The following is a 25,200-nucleotide window of genomic DNA, read 5'->3' as shown; positions in this document are numbered from 1 at the left end:
CGCTCAACCGACTGAGCCACCCAGGCACCCCTGAAAACACTTCTTCATGCTAATAATGTTAGTAACTCTCTGATCCACATTGAATCTTTCCTTATATACAGTGTAAATAATCCATCTGATTTTCTATTTTTCCATATGGCTATCTAGTTGGTCTAACAGCACTTACTAAAACATCTATATATTGCCCCACTAAATTAAATGTCTTTACAGTAAAACCTCATGTGTAATTTAATGAACCTTCTATTTTCTCCTTTATTTTTTCATCTTTTAGCATGTATTTTCAGAGGCTGCCTTAGATTCTTTTGGGACAAGAGCATGTTTAATTGAAATGAAATCATGTAACTGAAGAAAATACAGAAGAAATTGCTTAAAACCATAGAATGGGGAAACTTTTTTGGGACTCCAAACATATATTCAAAAAGGTCAAAGACTGGTGGATTTGACAACATAAAAATCAAAAGCTTTTATAGGATTAAAAAAGAACCCATATACACATCAAAAGTAAAGCAAAAAGACAAATGAAAAAATGAAGGAAAAAAACCTCGCAACTTACATCAAAGACAAAACTTACATGAAGAGCTTCTACAATTACAGGTGATTAAAGACCAGTAATAGGATTTAAAAAATGGGCAAAGTGATAAACGGCAGAAAAGATTGGTTCTCAGAGGGAAAGGATGGCCCTTCAACAGAGGGGTCAGAAGTAGAGGAAAAGAAAGCTGTGACGAAGACAAAGAAACAAACAGAAGATAAGAGGAGAACCAGAAAGGAATGGGGAGGCCCGCGATCCCGAATACGGCAGAGGACCCTGCAGACACGAGGTCGGAAAAAAGGCCCCCCGATCTGGGGCCTTGGGAAGTCACGAGAAACCTCCTACTAAATAATGTGAGAACAAAACTTTTTAGAGATTAAGAGCGCTCTTAGGTTAATTCAGCCTAACCCTCTCATTTTTTTAAATAAATAAAGCCGGAGAAATGTTAAGTAGATGACCCAAACTCGTGCAGTTAGTTATTAGGAGATTTTCGACTTGCACGTGCTCATTGGCACAAAAGTAACCACCTGGTAGGTGGAAAGCATGAAGCTCAGAATGGAGGATTATGTTGTTTCTCTTGAAAAACTTTCTGCTGTTCATTCACGCGTGCTTCACCCATCCACGTGCTGGTGACAGAGAAACTGAGGCGCAGCGGGCTTAACGGCTTTGCTTAGAGCCCCACGATAAATCTGCCGGAAAGGTGGGGACATCGGTTCGGCAGTTTGTTTTGCCAATACAACCCTGAACGTTACTTTCGTCTCAGAGAAGAGGAAATGAGATCCAAACAAAGGCTTAAGGCAAAAGCTTTTTTACCCCAACTTCCTCATCGTAACCAAATACTGAAGAAGAGGTACCATTCGGAGTAGCAAAGACTTTGAAACCTCCACCAAGTTGTCGAAACCCTCACGAGAGACACCATCCCCTTTCTGAATGGCTAATGTGCTTTGTCTGAACCAAGGAAATATCTGGCCCTTTGGCAAAACTCTTCACCTCGTCATTTACTGCCTCGGGGCCTCCCACATTGGACAAAGCGGAGAGATGCAGCCTTTGGTATGAATTATCCTGCCACCTTCAGGTTGTTCCGGTCAAAGTAAAAGAGACGAGAGGGAAAGCCAAACAGGGCTCTTTCCCGCAGTGACCGACGAATCAAGTACAGTAGTATACAAAGCTGATGCTTATTTACTTAAGGAGCAGACAGTTTCCTGTTATAAAACGGATTCTGCAGAAAGCAACGTGTGCGCAGAAGTTCCTAATGAAACTAGGAAACTGTCCATTCCTACCTCCTCCAGACGAAAACCGCTGAAGTCTTCCAGAAACTTTACAGAGTCGAAAGAAGAAATACCTGTCCATATGCCATAAGGTCTCGGATCACAAGCCAGTCCCTGGCCCACGTCCTTCCCTTTCTTAGTTTATCCTGCACTAAACAAAACTGTCTGGAATTCATTCTTTAAAGGTTTATTTATGGTACATAGAGACTGTTTATGTGAAGCAGGGTATTTGCCCATTTCCCTCCCGGGACAGTGTTTAAAACTACAGGGATATTTCCCTCTCTGGCACTTTCTGAAATACAATTAACAATACTGGATCTTTTTTCCTTTTAACAAATCTGGTTTTTATTTAGGGAGGGGAGGAAAAAAGTAAAGGGTCTGAAGTTTCCCAACAAATTATTTCAAGCCTTTGAGAAGACAGTTTTAGGCTTTTTAAATAGTGTCTTTGTTTGAAATTCCCCCTCACCCCCACCCTCTTGCTCTCTGACCATTAAAATGTGGGTTTTCTTCCAAACTAGATTGCTCAATTAAAGCCCTTCTTTTGTAATACCCCGATGCTCTAAATGGGAAACGGACTGCATGCTGGAGGCCACCTCGTGAAACCTTTTAAAGGCTCCTGGCTTCTTTTGATCTTTAAAAAAACCAAAGTACATATAAACTACCTGGCGTTTTCGATATTACTCTGCTACCCTCTAACACACACACTTGGGACTATAATGGGGAGGGGGGTGGAAGGGAGGAATGTGTGTGCACTTGTGAAATGGAACTATTATCACCCCCTTCTCCCATCACGGAGAAAGGGATCCAATCGAGACAGCAGATGGGAAACTGCTCCGAGTCCTTCTCAACAGACACTATATCTGGCAATAATGTACCCTCAGCGTAAACCTGAAGAGGCTTCCCCGTGAGATTTCTGACAGCCTCACTCCTGGCCTGGAGTCAAGAGAATCAAGATAATTATTCCTTCAATACCAAAGACATGGTTACCTTTTAGTCAGACTCTTGTGATTCCCATTCTGGGACAGCACTCCGTTCCCTAAGTACATACTTTAAGCAGTACATATTCATCTCCAAGAGCGTATCGCTCTTCCCAAGAGCTACTAATAAGGGGATATTACTCTGTTAGGAAACTCTCTGAATAAATGACATTATTTTATGAGCCCCCGACTCCACCAGGAGAACTCGAGACACAGTAAAACGGTGACTCCCACAGGCTGAGAATTTAACTCTGAAGCCCCAATTCCCCGACACCCTGCCTGAGACACGGATGTGCCCCCATCACGGTGCCCACCCCCCCCCCCCCACCTCAGGACAGGGCCGCTCCGCTCAACTTCTTTAACAATCGTTTGAAAACGCCTTCCAGCGGATCCTCAGAACAGTGCCGAACGAAACATTCAGCTTAACCGGTTCCCAGTTCGTCGTGGAGCATACACGCAGGCACGGAGGCCATGTGACTGGGGGTCTGGAGCTACTTCAGCTGTAAGAAGCCATATTGCATTTGGCAGTCTGGGGGAAAGTTCTCTGCTGGGAGCAATCTGAAAGGAATAGTTAGGTGTCTGTGTTTCTAAGGAAGATGAATTTAAAAAACAAGAAGTCCTTCACTCTCAGGAAATGCTTAACATTGGTTTGTTGGGCGAGTGCCAGGTGCTCTGGGGGAATATACACTTTATCAAACAAACCCATTCCAAAGGGTCACATGAGTCAAGTGGATACTTGGGGATATTAGCAAGATAGTGGTTTTCCCATGGATTTTCCCCCCACTCGCATGCTAATTGTAAGTATCTTCAGTCTCCTGGGAAATGAAATTAACGCCAATCAAGCAGACAGGAGAGTCCGTTGGAAAGGGCACACCGCGCTGTTCTCGCCACGGCGGCAAACAATCGCCGCGACTCTGGTCCTGCCCAGCACGCTCCCAACGGCTCACGCCCGGCTCGCCGCGGGACTGAAGCAGTCACCCTCGCCCTACCAAGTATGATCTGGCGTCGACCAGACTATACTGTCTCGTTACCTATATGTCTATTTTAGAAGTTGTGTGTTGGCAGACTGCATCACATGAGGCCCACACATGTGTTTTGTTAGGCCCACAAGGTTTTTAAAGAAAACAACTCAAATCGGTTGCCAACATTTCAAAACCAGGAGATTCCACATAAAAATCCAGATTTCCGGCTTCACTTTAAAAATCTGAAGCTCCGGCAACACTGGGTTCACATTACCCTATGACAGCAACGGGCTGGAGCTGAGCCGAGGCTGCCCCCTCAGACGAAGCGGGCACGCCCCGCGTGCAATGGTCCCCACCATACCGCTTCACTTAATACTTCGCTGCCACAGTCCCTGTAGGCATCTGAATTTACGACTCCAAGTTGATTCCTTATTTGTTCAGGTCTATAGCTATTCCTACTCAGAAGAGAGACCATCATGTGGCATCTCAAAGAAGGCAGCATGGGGCAGTGGAGATGTCCTCGGCTGGTGGTTAGTGGCGAGATGAGTGCCTTGATAACCATCTGCGAGGGCAACGAAGGAAAGAACCAGAAGCAATGGGGTCAAGCTGCAGCGAGGCAGATTTAGACGCAATCTAAGCGAAGACCTAACAACCACCCGGGTCCTACTCCTGTTCCCATTACATCTACCTCCACAGGCTCGAGTGGAAGAATGCGCTGAACTCCAACATCCTTGTTCACTGAGCAGGAGGATCGCTGAAGACTCTTACAGCTCTAAAATTCCCTGAGGCCCCAGGCACCCGGGTGGCTCAGTTGGTTAAGCGTCCAACTTCGGCTCAGGTCATGATCTCATGGCTCGTGGGTTCGAGCCCCACATTGGGCTCTGTGCTGACAGCTCAGAGCCAGCAGCCCGCTTCAGATTCTGTGTCTCCCTCTCTCTGCCCCTCCACTCACTGCCCACCTGCCCCCCCAATCTCTCTCTCAAAAAAAAAAAACAAAACAAAAAAAAAAAACACTAAAAAATTTTTTTGTTTAATTTTCTCAGGCCTTACATTCTGGAGGGGCATCTAGATAGCATATTACATAGTACAGCACAGTACAAACTTTACAGTCGCATAGACTTGGATTTAAATCCCATCCCCATCCCTTAAAGTAGATCATATTGCAGCAAATAAAGATGAAATTCGGGGTCTCTCTGTCAAATGCGTATCAGGATGATCTGCAAGAGTGTCACATTCAGATATGGTGGTAGGCAAGGCCACATCTCAGTGGTATGCAGTTGAGTGTGTTCCTTGAAGGTGGTAGACGTTTCTAGTATCAACCATTCACAAAGAGGTGCATACTCAGGAGGAGAGAACGAGGAGGACAGGCAGGCAGGGCTCTGGCACAAAAGGAAGATACTATCGTGGTTGCGGCTTTTCTCCTGAATCTGGGAGTGGCCCTAGGAAAGTAGGTTCTTAGTTCATTGAGATAACGCCAAGAGCTAAACAGATGGCAGATGGGTTTTATGTCATTCTCTGTTCACTCACATTACTCCTCAATCTTTAGCAAAGGCATACTTAAACATAAAAAAACAAGCCGTGTATACGTATACATACTATACATACATATATACACACGCATATGTATATACAGTATACATATATATACACATACATATACATACCTATACATACATATACACGTGAAACCTTCAAAACGGGAAACCTGGAAAAATACCTGCTACAAATGATGACACTGGACAGAAAAGGCCAATAGTAAACACATTCATTCTTTTCCAGGGAAAGTCATTTTATAACTTACCCAGGTATCAGCTCACCTTAAGATCCAATGGAAGCTTGTTGGAGGTGAACACACTCAGCTTGATCTGGGGAATGCTGATTTTGAGATTTTCAAAGTAATATCGAATTGGTGTTCCACCTTGCTCAGCAGTCTTTTCATGGAGGTTTTCATCATACTTTTCCACCTCTGGTACAAAGTAAAACGGTGAATTAAAACAAAACAAAACAAAACAAAAATGAACCTCCTGAAGTCTCATAATTCCAATGTTTGTGTTCGTGTTGAAAAAAATTCACAGGGGCGCCTGGGTGGCGCAGTCGGTTAAGCGTCCGACTTCAGCCAGGTCACGATCTCACGGTCCGTGAGTTCGAGCCCCGCGTCGGGCTCTGGGCTGATGGCTCGGAGCCTGGAGCCTGTTTCCGATTCTGTGTCTCCCTCTCTCTCTGCCCCTCCCCCGTTCATGCTTTGTCTCTCTCTGTCCCAAAAATAAATAAAAAAAAAAAAAAAAAAAAAAAAAAAAAAGAAAAAAATTCACAGAAAAATGTAAATATCTATTTCTGTAAACTTAGTTTTTCAGGGTTTGGTGATGTGTACGGTATCCTGATGTCATTTCTTTGTAAAAGCAGATCCGTTTCATGTTGTTTACCGAAAAAGTACAATAGCCTAACCTTTTGATTTGCGACTCTGTGCCATCTGGCAGATGTCATCTTTGGAAAAACTAATGCAGGTGGGGAAGCCAAAGGCCACGGGCGTGTTTGTTGGCAATGAGGTTTCTAGAAACTGTGTTGCTGTTGTTATTATTATGATTATTATAGACGACCCAGGTTATCTGAACTTATTTTGTATTTGGAGTGTACTTTAACTGAATCATAATGAACAACATGACCAATTAAATAATGCAGCTGAATGAAACAGAGTGCCTTAAAAGAGAAACAGGCTGCAGGCTCTAAAGAAGTGACATCATGGCAGTAAGCAAGCACCTTCTCTCCCAAATGGTGGACATTTGTTAAAGTAGCGGAGTCAAGGCAGATTTTTTTTTTTTACTTCTCATGAAGTAAAAAGGATTAACATGGACTCGCACACAGTAATGGGCTCGTTATTTTCTCTTGGACCCACACCCATCCGGCCAGCTTATTTTCACTTGGCTTCACGTGCCTTAGAAATAAAACCAAGGAGATTGTACAAAGCTGCCTATCAAACAAATTTATACCATCAGCTATCAAAGTTCTATTTACAGAAAGAAAGGAAATAGGTTTTAGAAAACGATACTGTGACAGACACCTGCTTATCTGTATTCAGGGAACAGAAATAGTTATAGAAAGTGGAGACGCCCCAGTGAAAGACAGGCCAGGATTTTACAAAAGTCTAAATCATTTCTACAATGTTTGGTGAGAAATTGACTCAGAGAAACCTACAAGAACACCATGTCCAATAGAATTTAAAGTAAAACTTCCCAGGAAGGTGCCAAAAGAGAATGGCTACGTGGCAGGCAGGCCCTCAAGTGGCTGTCCAAATGCAAACAGATATTGGCGTTCCCATCCAAAGTGGAAAACACAGTTTTAAACAGATAGGATGTTCCTCTTGATCCCAATTACACTTAAAGTTTAAATTCTAAGTCTGGGTTAAAGGAGCAAAAATATTTGTCTTGCCCTGTTTGTATGTGTGTACATATGTACACATGTCCCCAGTGATTTTTGTCTCTAGCCAATGTGGGCACATAAACATAAGTCTATCTTATAATTTCTTCAGGCTCGATATTTGGTTTAGTCCTCAAAAGACTAAGCGTTACTGACTTCTTTCTAAGCTCTCAGTTTTAAACAGATAGGATGTTCCTCTTGATCCCAATTACACTTAAAGTTTAAATTCTAAGTCTGGGTTAAAGGAGCAAAAATATTTGTCTTGCCCTGTTTGTATGTGTGTACATATGTACATATGTCCCCAGTGATTTTTGTCTCTAGCCAATGTGGGCACATAAACATAAGTCTATCTTATAATTTCTTCAGGCTCGATATTTGGTTTAGTCCTCAAAAGACTAAGCGTTACTGACTTCTTTCTAAGCTCTATATACAGTGTTACAAAGGCCATGAGGAGGTATCTAAAATAAAGAGACAAAAGCAAAATGATTTCTATAGCAACTGCTAGAAAAATTTAGGTTTTCAATAGCTTATCTTACTCCCCTCTCCACAGAAGAGTCCAGTAACTAGAAAGCCTGGTAAAGACATTAAGGCATAAGGGTATGATTGTAAAAAGGTAAGAAGTTAAGGCTAGCCAATTTTTTTTTCCTCATCTAAACCAAAGGAACTGCCGAAGGGATTTCTGATTCTTGGCCCTGAGTCTGTTTAATAAACAAAGGTTAGGAAACAAAGTGGTTTGCTAAATGACTAACATCATTTCTGTTATCCTAGAGCAGATGAGTCAAAAAAACACACTACAAAGAGGAAAAGTGTGCTGTTTCCCAAAGGCTTACCCCCGGGTACTCCGGGATACCTCTGAGAAGCTTCCTTCATGCCCATGTCAGCCCTGCAGTCAACAAGCCGTACTCGGAAAGAAAACCACTGAGACACAAGCCTTGGCTTCCGGGCTCAGGTTGTGAGGTGCAAAGGGAGCTTGTCGGGCACCCAGAGGCCACCCGTTTTCATAAGCAGACTAAGAAATGCCATTCTTCGGTCAACTCCCAGACACACACCTAGAGCATTCAACGGTACCTGATTCTGCTTGATCATAGCCAAAAAAACTCAGCAGCTTGAGAAGCAGTTTCTCCTCAATTTGCACTGTGAATCTCTGAGCCGTGATCATCAGATGCTAGAGATAAAGAAATTCTGATTAAAAGTGTAAACACCAGAAGGAACTCTTACCTGTGCCAGTAAGAAGGCCCCAAATGACAATGGTATGGTTTCTTCACTCATGGGATTGTATAATCACGTTGCCAAATGATCCCTGGCTCATCTCTCTCTCTCTACACTGTTACAGTTAGCCAAAAATCCCAGATGTTTAATAGACAATTCAGCACCCTGTTGTTTGGTTTCTGGGGCATCCGTGTCTCCTCTGTCGGGATCACACCTGCAGATGCACTGCCACGGACAGCGTTACGGCACTGAGTTTCCGTGGACGGTAGTTACTTTAAGGAGCAGTAGGATTTGAGGGCCGCATACAGGCTTGGCCCCCACTGGCACTGGTGACAAAGGACCAGAAATATGGGAAGCAACCTCTTAGCTCCCACTTTTCCAGAATCTGTTGCTGTAACAGCTAACTTGTACCTGGAAACTTCTTTACGAAAGAAAAGTGACCTGCTTTTATTAAACAGTGTGGCAGCTTACCCAAGAGCACATCTGTCCTGAGGGCAGACCCCTCCTACCACTCCTTTTCTAATGACTCTTTTAAGAACACATCTGGATCATGCCTGGTCCTGATCAATCTGGACGATGCTATGCTTTCCCACAGACTTCACTTCAATGAATACAGACTCTGGCCTATATGCCTATATGGATTCGGCACAATCACGCACAAGGTCATCGAAATCACAGTTGTGAGAAGAGTTGCTGTAAATTCCTCGACACCGTGGGGTAAGTCACTTGTGCCTCAACCCCACAGGACTACTCTCAGCCACACCCCTCACTGCTGCTCGGAGACCCGGCTGAGAGAGAGCAAATCGGCCCCCTGCCACCGTGCCAGATCCGTCAGCCTCTCCCACCCGCCTACCTTGTAGATGTTGGTCAGCGCGCTCTTACTGGGGAACTTCACCGCATTCACTTGCACGGCAGGGCCGGTCTCAATGACCTCATTCTCGTTGCTCAGGGGAGTCACATAGAGCATGAAGGGTTGAGTGGTACCAATGAGCTGATTGTCCACCTAACGCACGAAAAGGCAGCGAATCAAAACGAGAACACACGATGAATGGCTCAGTTCTCAGTTTTTACCTTTAAGTGGGGTCTCGTCACGTGTAGGATACTCAGAAAGTACCCTTCCCATGTTACTGTGTCTCAACGGCAGCTGGAAAAATGTACCTGCACTGACGGCCAGCACTGATTGCAGCAGGAATGACAACAGAAGCTACCCTTTATTTGGGCACCAAGCTAGTCTCCTTGCACGCATGGGACCTTGCACCACCGAGTCATGGGACACCGGTGGTGTCAGAGTTACTAGAGTTTGGGCTCTACTCTGCAATCCTCACCACAACCTCCTGAGGACTATCCCTGTCCTCACATCACAGATGAAGAAGCTGAGACCCGAGGCCCTTGCTTAAGGCTGCACAGCTGGTCAATCACAGAACCACGACTTGACTCTAGGTTGGCCTGACCCCAAGCCCAGCGCTCCCAACCACCATGCTACTGATGAATGAACTGAACGGACACTAGGCAACGAAAACCAGGGCATCAGTAGCGCAAGTGGCTACCAAATGGAAACGGTGGTCTGTCCTAAAGTCAAGTCCCTGCCAGGAAGGAAACGGTGATGTCAGTGGCATTAGGGGTGGCTCTAATCACCCACGCCCATCAGCACCATAACCGAGAATGCACGCTACACTCCGCCATGTTTACGGATGTCAGAAGGCTCACTGCAGGAATGAGCCACCTCCACTCTGCCACCAAAACTCCGTACCAGGAGGAGGAAAGAGAACATCTGTTGGGAACCCCTAGAGTACTTCCACACATCACCTAACGTATCCCTTACTACCACTCGAACGGCTAAGTATTATTCCTCCTCATTTTACAAACACGTGAACAGAAGCTTAGAGACATTAGGTCACTTGTCCAGACACACAGAGCTGGTAGGTAGAAGAGCTGGGATTCAAAGGCAGGCATTTCTGGCACAAATCCTGCGACCCTTCCGTCAGATCACGTGGACTGCCACACAGCCCTCTGTATAAACGGCTGGCTGTCGAGGTGCAGAGGTGAGGGCAAGGCCATGGACATTTTTTCCCACTTCTGTCCTTGCCCTACTGTGTACTCGCCTCCACAGCAGCAACACTCGCCTTCCAAAAATACAAATCAAGTCATGCCCTCCTTCCTTTCCACCTGTCAGTGGCTTCCCTTTCTCTTAGGATGAAACCAAACTTCTCCCCAGGGCCTGGGGGATGTAGACACTGCCCATTTCCTTGTCTTCACCACAGAGCACTCTCCTCCACAGCGCACTCTCTTACGACCCCCACACATGAGCCGACCAGTTGTTTCTCAAAAGTGGGCAACTCTCCCCACTCAGAGGCTCTGGATTCGGAGGGAATGCTTTTTAGCCTCAAATCCTTCTCCGTGGCTCGCTCAATGTCTTCTTCGAAGTTCAGCTCTCACTTCTCAGGAAAACCTTCCAGGGCCACTTGATCTAAAAAGCAGGTTGATCCCGCTTTATTCTTTATGACTGTATTCACAGCTGCTAATTATTTATTCACTGGCTTGCGTATTTATCGGCTGACTTCTTCTCTCGGCTGTTACCCAAAGAGAGCAGAAACCTCATCTTCTGAGTTATGACTGTATCTCCAGATACAGCTGATGCTTAAGACTTTACTGAGTGAATGAATCACCTGTCATATCCAATAGAGGAAAGAACAGGAAAGTTCTCACCCTGGTCTGACCTCTCCTTTGTTCTTTCCCCAAACATATTTGATACAAGATGTGTAAGAGTTAGGAATTCTAGTTTTATTCTCCAATTAGATTAGATGCTCCCTAAGGACGGGACTGTATTTTCTATTTTTAAATGTTCATTCTCACAGTGCTGTAATCATAGTAAACACTCAAATCTATTTTCTATGATTTATAGCACACATTAAATCAAAAGGTATTGTAGTAGAAAAAAAATTTTTAATTAAAAAGTTAATGAAATTCACAAAGAACAGATGACTCCATGGATCTTCCTCTGGAAGGTCAAAAATGAAAGACAAAGAAATTAGAAGCAAAAGATATTAACTTTCTATCTGTCCTCAAACAAATGGGATGTGATTAGCCTGAACTATCTGCTCTTTGTGATACAGGATAAAAGAAAACATTTTTCTGAAAAGGGGTTTCGGCGCGATGGAAGTACATGCCGTGAGCGGGAGCAGGAGGCTGCCCACCTGGGGAAGGAAGTACAGTCTAGGTCTTTGGATCCTTCTGGAAATATTTACCAGGAAGTGTTTTCCTGGACACGTCAACCCTGGTGGAGGCTGGGATAAAGGCCTGCAAGTGTGATGCTACCAGAGAAGAGCTGTCTTGGCGTGACAACAAAACTCTGGCAGAAACCGTCAAAATCAACCTTTTCAGAACTCCGAGTTAACCAAAGGCTTGCAACGACCCAGGGATCAGTTACTGGAAACTCAGCAAGAACGGTGAGCTCTGTGGCGTTCCCATGATCCTTTCCCATCCGCTTTCTCCAGGTCCAAAGAGGCCTCGAAAACCAACAGCCCCGCACCCTGGCAGCCAGTGGGGGAGGGGCGGGGACCAGCTTCCAGCTCCCCTAAAAGCTCCATTCCCAGAGAACTGTCACGTCTGGGGCTTGTCTGGCACGTCTCCCATTCCTGGTATCAATAATTTGTGTCTTTTCTTTTTTTCTCCTGATCAGACTCATTAGAGGACTGCTAACTTTACGGATCTTCTCAAAGAACCAGCTTTTGAGGGTTTTCTTGTTTTGTTTTGTTTTTTTACTGTAGTTGCTGGTTTCTTTTTCAGTGATTCCCATTGGGATTTTTATTATTTCCTTTCTTCTGTTTATTTTGGGCTTAATTTGTTGTTGTTCAGTTTCTTAAGATGACACCTGAATTCATGGTTTTCAGACCTTTCTCCTCTAATATTTAGCGCTATAAATCTCACTTCGGTACAGGTTCAGTGAGTGGCGTTCCGCTGATTCTGAGATGTCGTGTTTTCATCTTCATTCAGTTCAAAATATTTCCTAATTTCTATCAGATTTCTATTGATTTCTTTGACCCATGGGCTATTCAGAAGTGTGTTTTATAGTTTCTAAACATTTGGGGGATTTTTCCAGCTATCTTTCTGTTATTTCAATTTGATTCCATTGTGATCAAAGGACATACCGTGTGACTTGAGTCCTTTTGCCCTTGGGAATTGTCTCCTGGTCCAGAATGGGGTCTCTCTTAGAAATGTTTCACCTGCACTTGAGAAGAACATGTTCTCTGCTGTTGCTAGGTGGACTGCTGGATAAATGTCAATTAGGTCTCCCTGGCTGGGAGTGCTATTCAAATCTAGTACGGCTGTGATTACTTGCTGCTTATGTGCTTATTCTATCGATTATTCACAGAGGGCAATGGAATCTCCTACTATAACCATGTGTTTGTTCATTTCTTCTTTCAGTGCTATCAATTTTTGCTTCCTATATTTCAAAGCCCCACAATCAGGTATGTAAATAGGATCGTTATGGCCTCCTGACAAACTCTTTTATCGTTAGGAAATTCTCCTCCTTATTCCTGGTAATATGCTTTGCTCTGCAATTGATTCTGATGGTAATCAGAATCACTACCAGTGAATCACTCTCTTATGATTCCACTCTTATGACTAGGCCTAGCTCAGTATGTCTTTTTCCATTCTTCTCTTTTTCACCTATTTGTGTCTTTATATTTAAAATGTTTCTTGGAGGCAGCATATAATTGGAACTTGCTTTTTTTAATCCCATCTGATCATCTCTGCCTTTTCATTGGAGGTGTTTGTAGCATCTACATTCATTTAATTGATACAATTAGGTCCGAATGAGTCTATCATCTTGCTATTTGTTTTCTATTTGTCTTACCCACTCTTTCCCATGTTTTCTGCTTTTTCTGCCTTCTCTCGGATTATCCATTTTATCTCCTTTGTCGGATTATTAGTGGTAGCTCTTTGTTGCTTTAGGATTTATAGTATTCATCTTTTTTTTTTTAATTTTTTTATTTTTTAACGTTTATTTATTTTTGAGACAGAGAGAGATAGAGCATGAACAGGGGAGGGTCAGAGAGAGAGGGAGACACAGAATCTGAAACAGGCTCCAGGCTCTGAGCTGTCAGCACAGAGCCCGACGAGGGGCTCGAACCCACGAACTGTGAGATCGTGACCTGAGCTGAAGTCGGACGCCCAGCCGACTGAGCCACCCAGGCACCCCTATAGTATTCATCTTTAACTTACCAATTTTTGTTGAAAGGACAGCATACTCCTTCACATGTATTAACATTACAGTTAATACACGTCCATTTCTCCCCTCCAGACTTCATGCTATGGTTGTCATTCACTTTATTCTGACATGTCCTACATGTCCTACCCCAAAACACAGTGCTGTTACTTTTGTCTAAGCAGTTGATCATTTCTTAAAGAGATCTAAACAATTAGAAAATAATCTTATAGATTCAGCCATGTACTTATCATTTCAGGTACTCTTCGTTCCTTTACGCAGACCCAGATTTCCAGCTGCTACCACTTCCCTGTGCCTGAATGATGTTTTTATCTTTTTAGCGTGAATCTGCCGGGAATGAGTTCTTTTTAGATTTGTACGTCTAAAAACATTTTTATTTCGCTCTTGTTTTGGAGAGACACAGCCGCTGGGCATAGAATTCTAGGTTGACAGTCTTTCCTCCTTCCAGTACTTTAAAGATGTTGTGTATGGTCCTGTCACTCGCACGGTTCCCAGTGAGCAGTCGGCTGCCACTCTCACCTTTGCTGCTGCACGTGACATGTCTTGGTTAATCTGGATGACTTATCACAGTTAATTATAACGCACCGCGGTACAGTTTCCTCTGCATGCATGTGCACGTGCGTGTTTGGATTTGTGCTTGAGCTTCTTCTGCCTGTGAGTTTAGTTTTCATTAAGTTTGGAAAATTTAGGACCAAGATTTCTTCCACTATTTTTTATATGCCCTCCTCTCAATCTTGGCCTTCGGGGACTCCAATCATCTGTATGTTAGGTTGCTTGAGGTTGTCCCCTAGGTCACTGATGCTGTTTTCTTTTTATGGATGATTTTTCTCTGGGCATTTCAATTTGGACAATTTCTATTGCTATGTCTTCAAGTTCACTAATCTTTTTTCTGTACTGTGTCATCTGCTATTAATTGAATGCAGTGTGTTTTTCATTTTAATCTCTAGAAGTCTAAGTTTCTCGTATCTTCTAGGTCTCTACCTTTTTGAACATGTACAATGTAGTTATAATAACAGTTTTAATGTTCTTCTTTGAAAATTCTAACATCTGTGTTAGCCCTGGGTCAGTTCGACTGATTATCTCATTATATATTTTGTTTTCCTACCCCTTTGCACACCTGGTAATTTTTGACAGGATGCCAGATCTTGTGAATTTGACTTTGTTGGGTGTTGAATATTTTTATATCCCATTAAGTCTTAAGCTTTGTTCAGGGATACAGTTAAATTACTTGGAAACAGATCGATCCTTTCAGAGTTTCCTTTTATGATTTGTTAGGCAGGTCTGGAGCAGTGCTCAGCCGAGGGCTAATTATAGTTCACTGGGAACACAAGACTTTCTGGAGACTCTTCCCCCTGTCACATATGTTATTAGTGTTTCCAGTCCGGCTAGGGGAACAAAAGCCATCCCCAGCCCTGAAGGTCATAAGATCGCTGCCGAAGCATTAACGTTTTTAGGACGCCAAACACTGGATCTGGCTGGGTGTTCAGCAAGAACACAGGCGGATTAATAAGTTGAGAACTGCCCGCCTTACCTGCACATCCTGTATGCTGAGTTCGAGCATGTGACTGGTTGCCAACTGTGTATAGTGCACATTGATTCCTGTAAGACTTGCAAAGACCAGTTCTTCTGGGGCTTTATTAATTAAGGACAACCCAATTCCACCTTCTAACTTCACAAGCACCTGAAAGGAAACCAAAATACAACACAGTGACAGTCTCAAACAGAGGCCAAGGTAGCCAGGAGAGGACAAGGAAAGAAATGGCTTTGAATCCCTCTACTTTACCTCTGAGCAGAAGAAAAGCACTTAGAGCAGAATCGTATTACCCAGCTCCGTCGTCTCGCCAGGCGCCTTTCTCTCCAGGCACAGTGCCCACCCCACCCAGAACTCCAAAGTGATATGATGATACTCTCTCGGAGCTCTGAGGACATTCTGCATTTCATTACAGGAAAATAATTTTTGAAAATCTTTCTCCCTTTTTGGGATGCAACCTTTTAGTAAGTTATTCACTGAAATTTGTAATATCCGACACAGTGCTTTACCTATAGGTCCTTAATTTAAAAAAAATCACTAAATAAATATCCAGTAAGTGTGCATTTTCATGTTCACTTCATGTTCCTTTTCAAACTTTTTACTTTCCAATGCCCAAACAGGGAGAGAGGAAGAAAGACAACAAGAGAAAGCTGGGGCCCCTCAAAAAAAATCTAGTTGCGTTATTCTCGACCTTCAGTCCTGTGTAAATTCAAATCATTTAGCTTTCTTTATTGTCATCTTACGTTAGCAACATTTGTTACATTCGGATTCAACTTTAGCTATCATTTAATTAACATATTCACACATACATGTTGTGATAACAGTAAACACCATCAAGCAACAGCCATATTTAGAATTCACAGAGGGCAGAGAGAAAAGAGGTCTAAAACTGAGAAAAACCACAGAGCAAAACTCTAAACAAATTTCTGATAAAGAAATAAGTGTGCAATACTCAAAACTTACTTCTAATTCCTGCTCTGTGTCTGGATTCTTCAATTTCTGTACCTCTTGTTCAGTTACAGGAAGCTCACCCACTTCATATGATGAACGGTCACTTTTCCGTTGGGAGAAATCTGTTATCTGAGGTCAAAACACTATACTGAGAGGGCTCATACTTCCACAGTGAAACCTATTCCATACCAACTAGATAGATCAAAAGTCACTATCTGCTCAACCATCCTGTGGAAGTTCATGGTTTCCAAAGCACTGCCAAGTAAGACTTATGTAATAATGAAGTAAACTTGGTTTTAAGTCTACATGGCAAATGCCAAGCTGCAGACCATGAGAACCTCATATGGGGGAGCGGGGGGAGGCATGTGCAGGTGATCTAGAATTATACAGGTCAAGTCAAAATACGCAAACCTCAAGATCACTGCATTCAACATTTGTCTTAAAAGAAGGGTGCTTTTATTTTATTTTTAAGTATTTATTTATAGGGGCACCTGGGTGGCTCAGTCAGTTAAGCGTCCGACTTCGGCTCAGGTCACGATCTCACGTTTCGTGGGTTCGAGCCCCGCGTCGGGATCTGTGCTGACAGCTCAGAGCCTGGAGCCCGCTTCGGATTCTTTGTCTCCCTCTCTGCCCCTCCCCCACTTGTGCTCTCTCAAAAATAAATAAATGTAAAAAAAAAAAAATTTTTTTTTACAATGTTTATTTATTTTTTGAGCAGGGTTGGAGGGGCAGAGAGGAATCCAAAACAGGCTCCACACTGTCAGCACAGAGCCCGATACAGGGCTCAATCTCACGAACCATGAGATCATGACCTGAGCCCGAACCAAGAGTCTGATGCTTAACCAACTGAGCCAGGCAGCCGCCTCAAGAAGGGTGCTTTCATTTTTTTTATTTTTTAAATGTTTTATTTTATTTTTGAGAGACAGAGAGAGACTGCATGATTTGGGGAGGAGCAGAGAAACAGGGAGACACAGAATCCGAAGCGGGCTCCAGGCTCCGAGCTGTCAGCACAGAGCCCGATGTGGGGCTCGAACCCACCGACTATGAGATCGTGACCTGAGCCGAAGTCGGACACCTAACCGACTGAGCCACCCAGGCACCCAAGAAGGGTGCTTTTAGAAAAGATATTGTAGATTATGACGAACTTCCTCAGACAGTTCACCCTTACACACCAGCCTCTTTCCTTTTCTCCTCAGCTCTCTAATTACACCCTGACCTAAGCACATGACCTCCAGCACATCTCTCCCAAGCGTCCCACCCATATTTACACTGATTTCTGGACATTTTCACGTGGACAACATATCTAACAAGTCCAAAACTTAACTCCCCATTCCTCTCAGAAGTCTCTTCAGTGTTCATGTCTTAGTGACATGGATTATTGTCCTACTTGCCCAAATCAAAATCCTGAAAGCCATTCCTGACTCCTTCCTTCCTCTCATTCTCACCTTCCATCAATCAGGAAATCTGTCGGACTCTCCTCCTTAATAAGCTTCCATTTCTACTTGTTTCTCTCCAGCCTCTTCAGCCCTACCCCTGCCACCTGCTTGAATCGGGGCCACACACCCTCACCTGCAATGCTGTGGCGGCCCCTCAGCTGTCTTCTATCTCCAGTTTTCCTCCCCTCCCATCCTCCACGCTGCAGACAGAGCGAGCGAGCGAAAAACATTTCTGCTCACGTCATTCCCTGACTCCTCACTGCCACAGAAAACCCCCAAAATTGGTAGCATGTATCAGGCTTTTAATAATCTGGTCCCAGCCTTACTTTTGAGCATAGACTCAGCGCCAGTCGGGTGTCTCCCTTTTATCTCCAGGCCTTCACTTATCAACTTTCCAAATACCGTATGTGCTCAGTACCTCGCATCGTACCCGGCTCCAATAAGCGCTCGATAAATAACTGTGGGACGAACACTCTTATTATTTGGGCACAGCCCCTCTACCTTTCCTCTTGATCTGGCTAACATAATTCCTTTCAGTTAACCTTTAGACCTCAGCTTAAGTATTACTTCTCTTAGGATCCCCAAGCCTCCAAACCTGGGAATACAAATCCTTTCTATATATGCAATGTAACACCCTCCCCTCCTGCTCTCAAAACACAATACTGTCATTGTGTGATCAGGGACCTCGTGTGTCTTGTTGTTAATGCCACTGATATGGCAATTATTGGAAGATTAATAATATATGATGAACGATAATAAAAATAATAATATGTAGCATTCTTGGCATTACCTTCTTGAATTCATATACTTTTTTTAATATCATCTTATATTTTTATAGTTTCAATTCTTATAACAACTTTGTGAGGCAGGTCTTGCCCCCATTTTATAAATGAAGACATCATATCCTCATAACCAGAAAAATGTTTCCATAAATATTTGTTGAATGCCTAACCAATGTGTGGGGGGAAAGCACAGCGAGATTCATGTCAATTCTCAGGATAAATCATCACCTGGAGGGCTCTAGTCGGTCCGTCTGGGATGACTCTGATGGATAACATTCCAGAACCAGGCCTCATTTTTTGGTTGATAAATTGTTGTTCAGGTGGCACTGGCCCCAAAAGCTCCATGGAAGTATCAGGACCAAGAACAACTTCAGCTCCGTCAAACAAACCAGAAAGCCCTCCTTTGGCCTGAAAGAATAAAGATGTGTAAGAAAAGGAGAGGCCCTGGCTCTGACAACTTAACATATCATTTGAAACAAGTTATCAAATGTAAATTCTCTTTTGAAGGGTCATGGTCCATTCTTAACAAAAACATTTACTATTTTTTCAGCTTTGCAGAAGATGAAAACCAGGAGGATTACCTGGGCAAGACAGATAGTTACGCTACACGAATGAAGAGAATTCTGAGTAAGAATAGAGTATGTTGGTTTAGTAATAACTTCTAGTCATTAAGATAAGCTTTAAAAAAGTACCAAAGCCCTGTTGCCCTGTTTCTCATTTTGGGTTTGCTTAAAACCCTAAGACATTCTGAAAATAAAGCAATTATAACTGTCATTCAACTCTCCAATAAGAAGCAAATTGTAGAGTTGAAAACCTCCCCAAACAGGCCTGTGGTTGGACAGTCAGCTCAAATATTCAGAAGATGACACCTGTTCTAAAATGAAACCGGGAATGGTGAATGTCACCTGAGAGCCAGATATTCCGACCTTTGGAGAAAAGTATCTTCTGCTATCTGCCCTGAGCAAAACGGAAGTCTACAGGACAATGCCAATGAGACAGCAGATACAGGGCTAGAGAAGACAATGGCTAGAGTATCTCGACCCCCTTTGTTAATTTTTAAATACTGAGTAATCAAAAGGAAACTTCAAGCTGGGTTTAAAGAACACATTTCAACATGGAGAAAGCTTTTTACGACTGTTGTAAGTTCAGAAATAAAGTGTGTACGCAGCCTTATCAGGGCAGTGTCAGGAGATGGTTAATGCCTTCGATTACTTTCTTTAGAACAGGAAGATTGAAACAAGCTTATTTCCCTAACCAAAGCACACTCTGCTCTGCTGAATACTGTTATTATAGGGTCACTCACAAGCAGAGAAATGATGTAATGGATTCGAGACGCAACAACACACCAGAAAAAGATTTTTTGGTGCGGGTGGGGGTACTCTGAGAGAATCTGAATTACATGGGCTTTAGGAACAAACTGGAAGTAAAGTCAGGGTCAGACATGGGGCCCAACAATTATAACACACCCTCTCTTGCCTCCAGAAGCCTGAATTGTATTGCTAATTGAAAATCACAAATCCGTTCCAGATGTGTGCTTCACAGAAGTAAGCAGCTCGTCTTTGATGAAAAAAGCTCAGGGCAACAGAGATAAAGAAAATAAGTCTCACCAAACAGCAGGCAGAGGCTCCTTACAGTTTTGCTCAGTGCCCTGGAGAACAGTCTCCCATTTTGGAGGGACAGCCTGGTTTCCACCAGGGACAAGCACCAAGAGTTCTCTGGCGAAGGCCTGGTGTTCCAGTGTTTAACTTTTGGGCAAAGCCCGGGGCTGAGGCAGAAACACTCCTTGTCCCCCATGTTGTTCAGCCCTCGGCCCAAGCCTCTGACACAGAACTTCCTATCAACTCATCTCAGACCCATGGTCTCATTTCTCACATGAAGCCAGAAGGGCAGAAAATCCAAACTCCTGGTAATTTTCCAAACACGTATTTGCTTATGAAGTACCTGGCGGCTTATCGTGGCGTAGACTGGCTGAGGACAGAGGACACTGACCAGCAATTTTCATTCTGACATTTGCTACAACAATTAAACGCTTATTTGGGTACCACTAAGAATGCAGAAATTGACAGAGTCTGGAGAATGGAGAGCCCACGACGATTACTCACCATCTCCTAGAACACTTCACCGAAGACTGGTGTAGATGCCACATTAACTTCACAGGCCTAAAACTACTGCACCTAACTTAGCAGTGGGCTCTTTGCTGGCATTTTTCTTTCTTTCTTTTAAAACTTACCACTTATATCACCAAAGAAAAACAACCAGATAAGCCAAGGAAAAAATCCCATTACTTTCAGGCAACCACTCCCAATACAGTTCTCATATATTATCACCTTAAAAAATATTTCCCCTATAAGTGCATAGAGATGCACAACAAGTTTCTTGACTTTCCCTTGCTCTGGAATTACTTTTCCCCATTCAGCAACACATTGTGTATATACTAATTGATACTTTGTTTCAAAGAGGGCTCCAACACGGCTTGCTACAAACACTACTGACCTGGACAACCAACCCATGTAGCCCACAGGTCAGTTTTCCTTCTCGGAAACTCCACGTCTGAGTTGTGCTTCGCCTGCGATCAGGCTTTCTTAGCATCAGTGGCTCATATCTGGAACACAGGAGAGTGCAATGAATACTCTGAGTCAAATACATTCGGCCTGAAGAGAATATCGGGATCGTGGTTTTGCTCTTTCTTCCAACATCCTCCACTTTTAGAACCTAATGGGCAGGTGACGCCTGGGTGGCTCGGTTGGTTTAGCATCTGACTTCCACTCAGGTCATGGTCTCATGGTTCATGGGTTTCAGCCCCGCGTCAGGCTCTGTGCTGACAGCTCAGAACCTGCAGCCTGCTTCGGATTCTGTGTCTCCCTCTCTCTCTGCCCCTCCCCTGCTCACACTCTGTCTCTCTCTCTCAAAAATAAACATTAAAATAAATAAACAAACAAACCACACACCCACACACACACACACACACACACACACACCCTAATGGGCAGGTAGCCTGGAATCTCGTGACAGCTAAGTATCTCTTAATGAGAGAGGAGGAATAAGCCAAAACGGAAAGCAATAAACAGGAGGACACAAAGGAGTACTGGTACTTTTAAGGATTCTACTAGATGTAATGAGCAGGTTCCTGCATTCCCACAGCGACAGGCAGTCTGAGAAGGGCTATGTGCTAAAAAGATCTTGAAATATTTTCAAGAGACTTTTTTCTGTTTAATTCCCAATTACTTTTATGTTGGGTTTTCACTTGTAAGTTATGTAAAGTCATTTTGGAAGTGAATTTTGGAAGGTATTAACTGGAAAAAAATAAACTGACTGCATAAAGACACTAAGGCATAGGCAAATCAAATAACTTATCTGTCCCTAATAACCCATTTGAACCCAAAGAGTTCATCATAAAAACATCTTTGATTGTTCTCTCAATAATTCACTTCTGCTTTTGAAATATTTAACAAAATTCTTAGAAAGACCAAAAAAAAAAAACAAAAAAAAAAACCCCAAACAAAAAATAAAAAAACCCAGCTGCTCAGGGTGCCTGAGTGGCTCAGTGAGTTGTGTCTCTGACTTAGTTTCGGCTCAAGTCACGATCCCAGAGTCGTGGGATCGAGCCCCGTGTCAGGCTCCGAGCTGAGTGTGGAGCCTGCTGAGGATTATCTCCCTCTCCCTCTTTTGCTCTCCCTCTGTCCTTCTCCCCGTCTGTGCTCTTGCTCTCTCACTTTCTCTCAAATAAAAATAAATAAATAATATTAAAAACAAACAAACAAACAAAGGCTCAAAACTTGTATTTGGGAACACGACAGGTCTTTCACTGAAAAAAAATACAAATATAAAGATACAAATTCTTACTTCATTTACGGTCTCACTTTTTGGTGTGTATTTCCACTGAAACTGAGTTTGGAAGCAAAGAATTCACATCAAAAGTTGTTTAGAAAATCACCTGTTGTCAGTCACTGCAGCAAGGCCAGCGATGTCTAAGATGGCGCAACCCTCGGGGGAGCGGGCCGCAGAGGGCTTGTTGGGGTTGTGGGGCACCGAAGACCCCTCGTGGGCCAGCATGCCCGTGCCGGTCATCCTCCACAGCTGGGAGCGCTTCCCGGGCTCCTGAGGGCAGAGACGCAAGGACACAGGAAGCGGTCACAGGCAGCCAGGCTTCAGGTAAGGGAGTCAAGAGCTGCACACAAGGGCTAAGTTCTCAATTCAAAGCCATACTAAAAGACATTTTCCACATTATACAATTCTAACTTCCATTGTCGTCAATCCTGAGCTGCACCTAGGATGAAATACACTGAACTCGTCAACCAAACAACCCCAAATTACGAACAATGTAAACTTAGAAAATGTCTTCGTCTCATATACTTGGTATTTTCTGAGCAAACTAGTGAGCTGAGGTTCGGTCTAATCTCCATTAGCTGCACCGCTAGGATAAGTGCTGTTCCAGATGGTGACCCTCGGGTGCCCTGACCTTAGAGAGGGATCCAATTATACAGAGTATATATGATAGTCTTTATATGTGATCACTGGTAATCCTCATAACTGGCAGACAACCAGAATTTACCAGATGTCTTCTCCCTTCCTGTGTTTCTAGTGGAAGTAGAGGGATTCTAATTTACAGATTAATTGTATTCAAATATTAGGTTGACTGAATTCAAAGGTTATGCTAAGGTGATTGCTGCTAATTTTAAATATAGTTTCTTCTTAGGAATATTTTACAAGCAGCACTTGACTTCCAGGTCAATCCACGGAGGTCTATAAAATCCGCTATATTCAAGAAGTAGTAATAATAATACTTATTGAGAATTTACTATGTGCCAGCCAGTGATCCACGGGATTTATTCATTCAGTCCTCATTTGACCCTCAAAACAATCCAATGACATATATCCTCTTATTGTCCTTACTCACAGGTGAGGAAGTTACGGTTCAGTGAGATGAGGACGCTTTCCCGTGGTCACATGACCTGGAGGTGGTGGAGTGGGGAGTTCACTTCCACAGCCTGATTTCAAGGTCAACATGCTTAACCATTCTGCTCACACGGCCTTCCTAACACGATGTGGCTGGTTCTGGTTCAGTAACACCTAACCACTAGAATTCTTGCTGGGTGAACATATACTCCGGCTGGACCCATCAGGATGACATCCACTCTCACCAGCTGGGAGCTCCTCCAGAGTGACAAACTTGTGGGTACCATAAACTGGGTCTGCGTACCATGCTGCCCCCGCGTTGGAAAGACAACTTCCGCGTTACATTTTCTTTTTTAATGTTCATTTATTTTTGAGAGAGAGGAGAGAGAGAGAGAGCGAGCACAAGCAGGGAAGGGGCAGTGAGAGAAGGGGACAGACGATTCAATGCGGGCTCTATGCCGACAGCCCAATGTAGGGCTTGAACGCACAAACGGTGAGATCATGACCTGAGCCAGAGTCAGACACTTAACCAACCGAGCCACCCCGGCACCTCACATTCTACAGAGTAAAAACTAACGACATAATATGAATATGAATTCCAAATGCCAGGATTTGAAACCGGGCCGCACCATTTACCAGCTGAGTGACCTTGGACAGGTTACTCAATCCCTCAGAGCTTCTGTTTCCTGATCTGTCAAAGGGGGAAATTAGCTATCATTTAGGGTTCTTGTGATAAGTGTAACAAATAGAAGGCACTCAGCACATGTCTGGCACAGGGTATGACCTCAATAAATGTTTGCTGTGTCATTTTGACCACAGTTCTTTACACAGCACTTTATGTACCTCATCTTAGCTGATCCTTCTCCCAAACCTGCTGGATCGGGAAGAAAATGAGGTTCAGGGAGGAATGTGAAATACCAGATATCACATGCCTTTAAGGGAGGGTGCTGTCTCTCCCGTGCTGCCGCCTCCCATGTCTATAGAGATGGAACAGACCTCTGTGTCTCCCTCTGAAGTCCCCACAGGCTCACATCTCTGTTCGCAGTGGGAGAGTCCGTCTACCCACAGTGCCAAATCCACATGGCAAAGTATCTCAATTGCCCTGCAGGTGTTCCAGATCGGGAATCTAAGCACAGATGCTTTATGAAATCAAGTTTTCATCCATGCATTCCTCTACTGTCTGCCTTTATGTACAGACTCATCATAGTTGGAAACTACCAACATTTCCATGTAAAAATCTGAGCTGTACCACTGTCCTTCCAGTTCCCTACCCCCCTTCCCTCACAATTTAGCCCTAAAACCTTTAGATGACACCGAGGAGGACAGAAGTCCATGGGGACTGTGGGTGTTGGGGTGGGGGGTGGACAGCCCAGAGTGCGGTGCTGAAGCCCAAGGCGGGTGATGATCCTCACACGGGACTGGGGGACGAAGGCTTCGTGTGGATGGTCAGAGATGAAGAGAGGGGAGAAGAGCATTCCTGCGAGGGGCGGGCTGGAAGGGGTGCTATCCAGGATGTGGAGATGGGAGCCGGAGCCAGGGAGTGGGCTGTTTATACAGGGATGGGGTGCAAGATCAATTTGTGATGTGGGACTGGAATTGGAAAGAATCAGTGAGAACTGCTAGTTTTTAAGATGGAGAGATACAGAAATATGCAAAATATGTCTGTATATGAGATATGCGTGTGTACATGCACGTGTATCACGTCTGTGTGTGCACCTGTATTACGGCGTGCGTGTGTGCGCAGGTGTGCAGGTATACATAGTCCAAGCACACGTGAAAGCCCTAGCTCTGTGCCCTGGGAGAGCCTGGAAACGACACCACCATGACAAGTGCACCCAGTGTATACAGCTTAGCTTTCTAACTCCCATTCTCGGATAAGAGGGATCAGAAGTGGCAAACCCAGAAAAGCAGCAGGGAAAGTTCAGATGAGCCCAGAATAACCTGCTGTGTTAGAAAGTAAGGAAGTGTTCAAGGACTGAGGGGCATACGTCCAATGGACACAGAAGGTTGAAGAG

The 25,200-nt window shown here is 43.8% G+C and overlaps 1 protein-coding gene across 3 annotated transcripts in view; it reads right to left on the bottom strand.

The window, feature by feature from the left end:
* Positions 1–25,200, bottom strand: part of VPS13D (vacuolar protein sorting 13 homolog D) — a 255,302-nt gene that overhangs the window by 93,613 nt on the left and 136,489 nt on the right. For all 3 annotated transcript variants that reach the window (XM_042998018.1, XM_042998020.1, XM_042998021.1), the window contains 8 exons: positions 22,224–22,387; positions 20,783–20,891; positions 18,518–18,697; positions 16,084–16,200; positions 15,121–15,270; positions 9,213–9,362; positions 8,219–8,315; positions 5,554–5,702 (listed from right to left, as the gene is read on the bottom strand). In XM_042998018.1, the coding sequence (XP_042853952.1) occupies positions 5,554–5,702; positions 8,219–8,315; positions 9,213–9,362; positions 15,121–15,270; positions 16,084–16,200; positions 18,518–18,697; positions 20,783–20,891; positions 22,224–22,387 (1,116 nt within the window). The remainder of the gene's footprint in view (positions 1–5,553; positions 5,703–8,218; positions 8,316–9,212; positions 9,363–15,120; positions 15,271–16,083; positions 16,201–18,517; positions 18,698–20,782; positions 20,892–22,223; positions 22,388–25,200) is intronic.

Source organism: Panthera tigris, chromosome C1 (genome assembly GCF_018350195.1).
Source record: "Panthera tigris isolate Pti1 chromosome C1, P.tigris_Pti1_mat1.1, whole genome shotgun sequence".
Lineage (NCBI taxonomy): Eukaryota > Metazoa > Chordata > Mammalia > Carnivora > Felidae > Panthera > Panthera tigris.
This window is presented reverse-complemented; position numbering and strand designations above follow the sequence as displayed.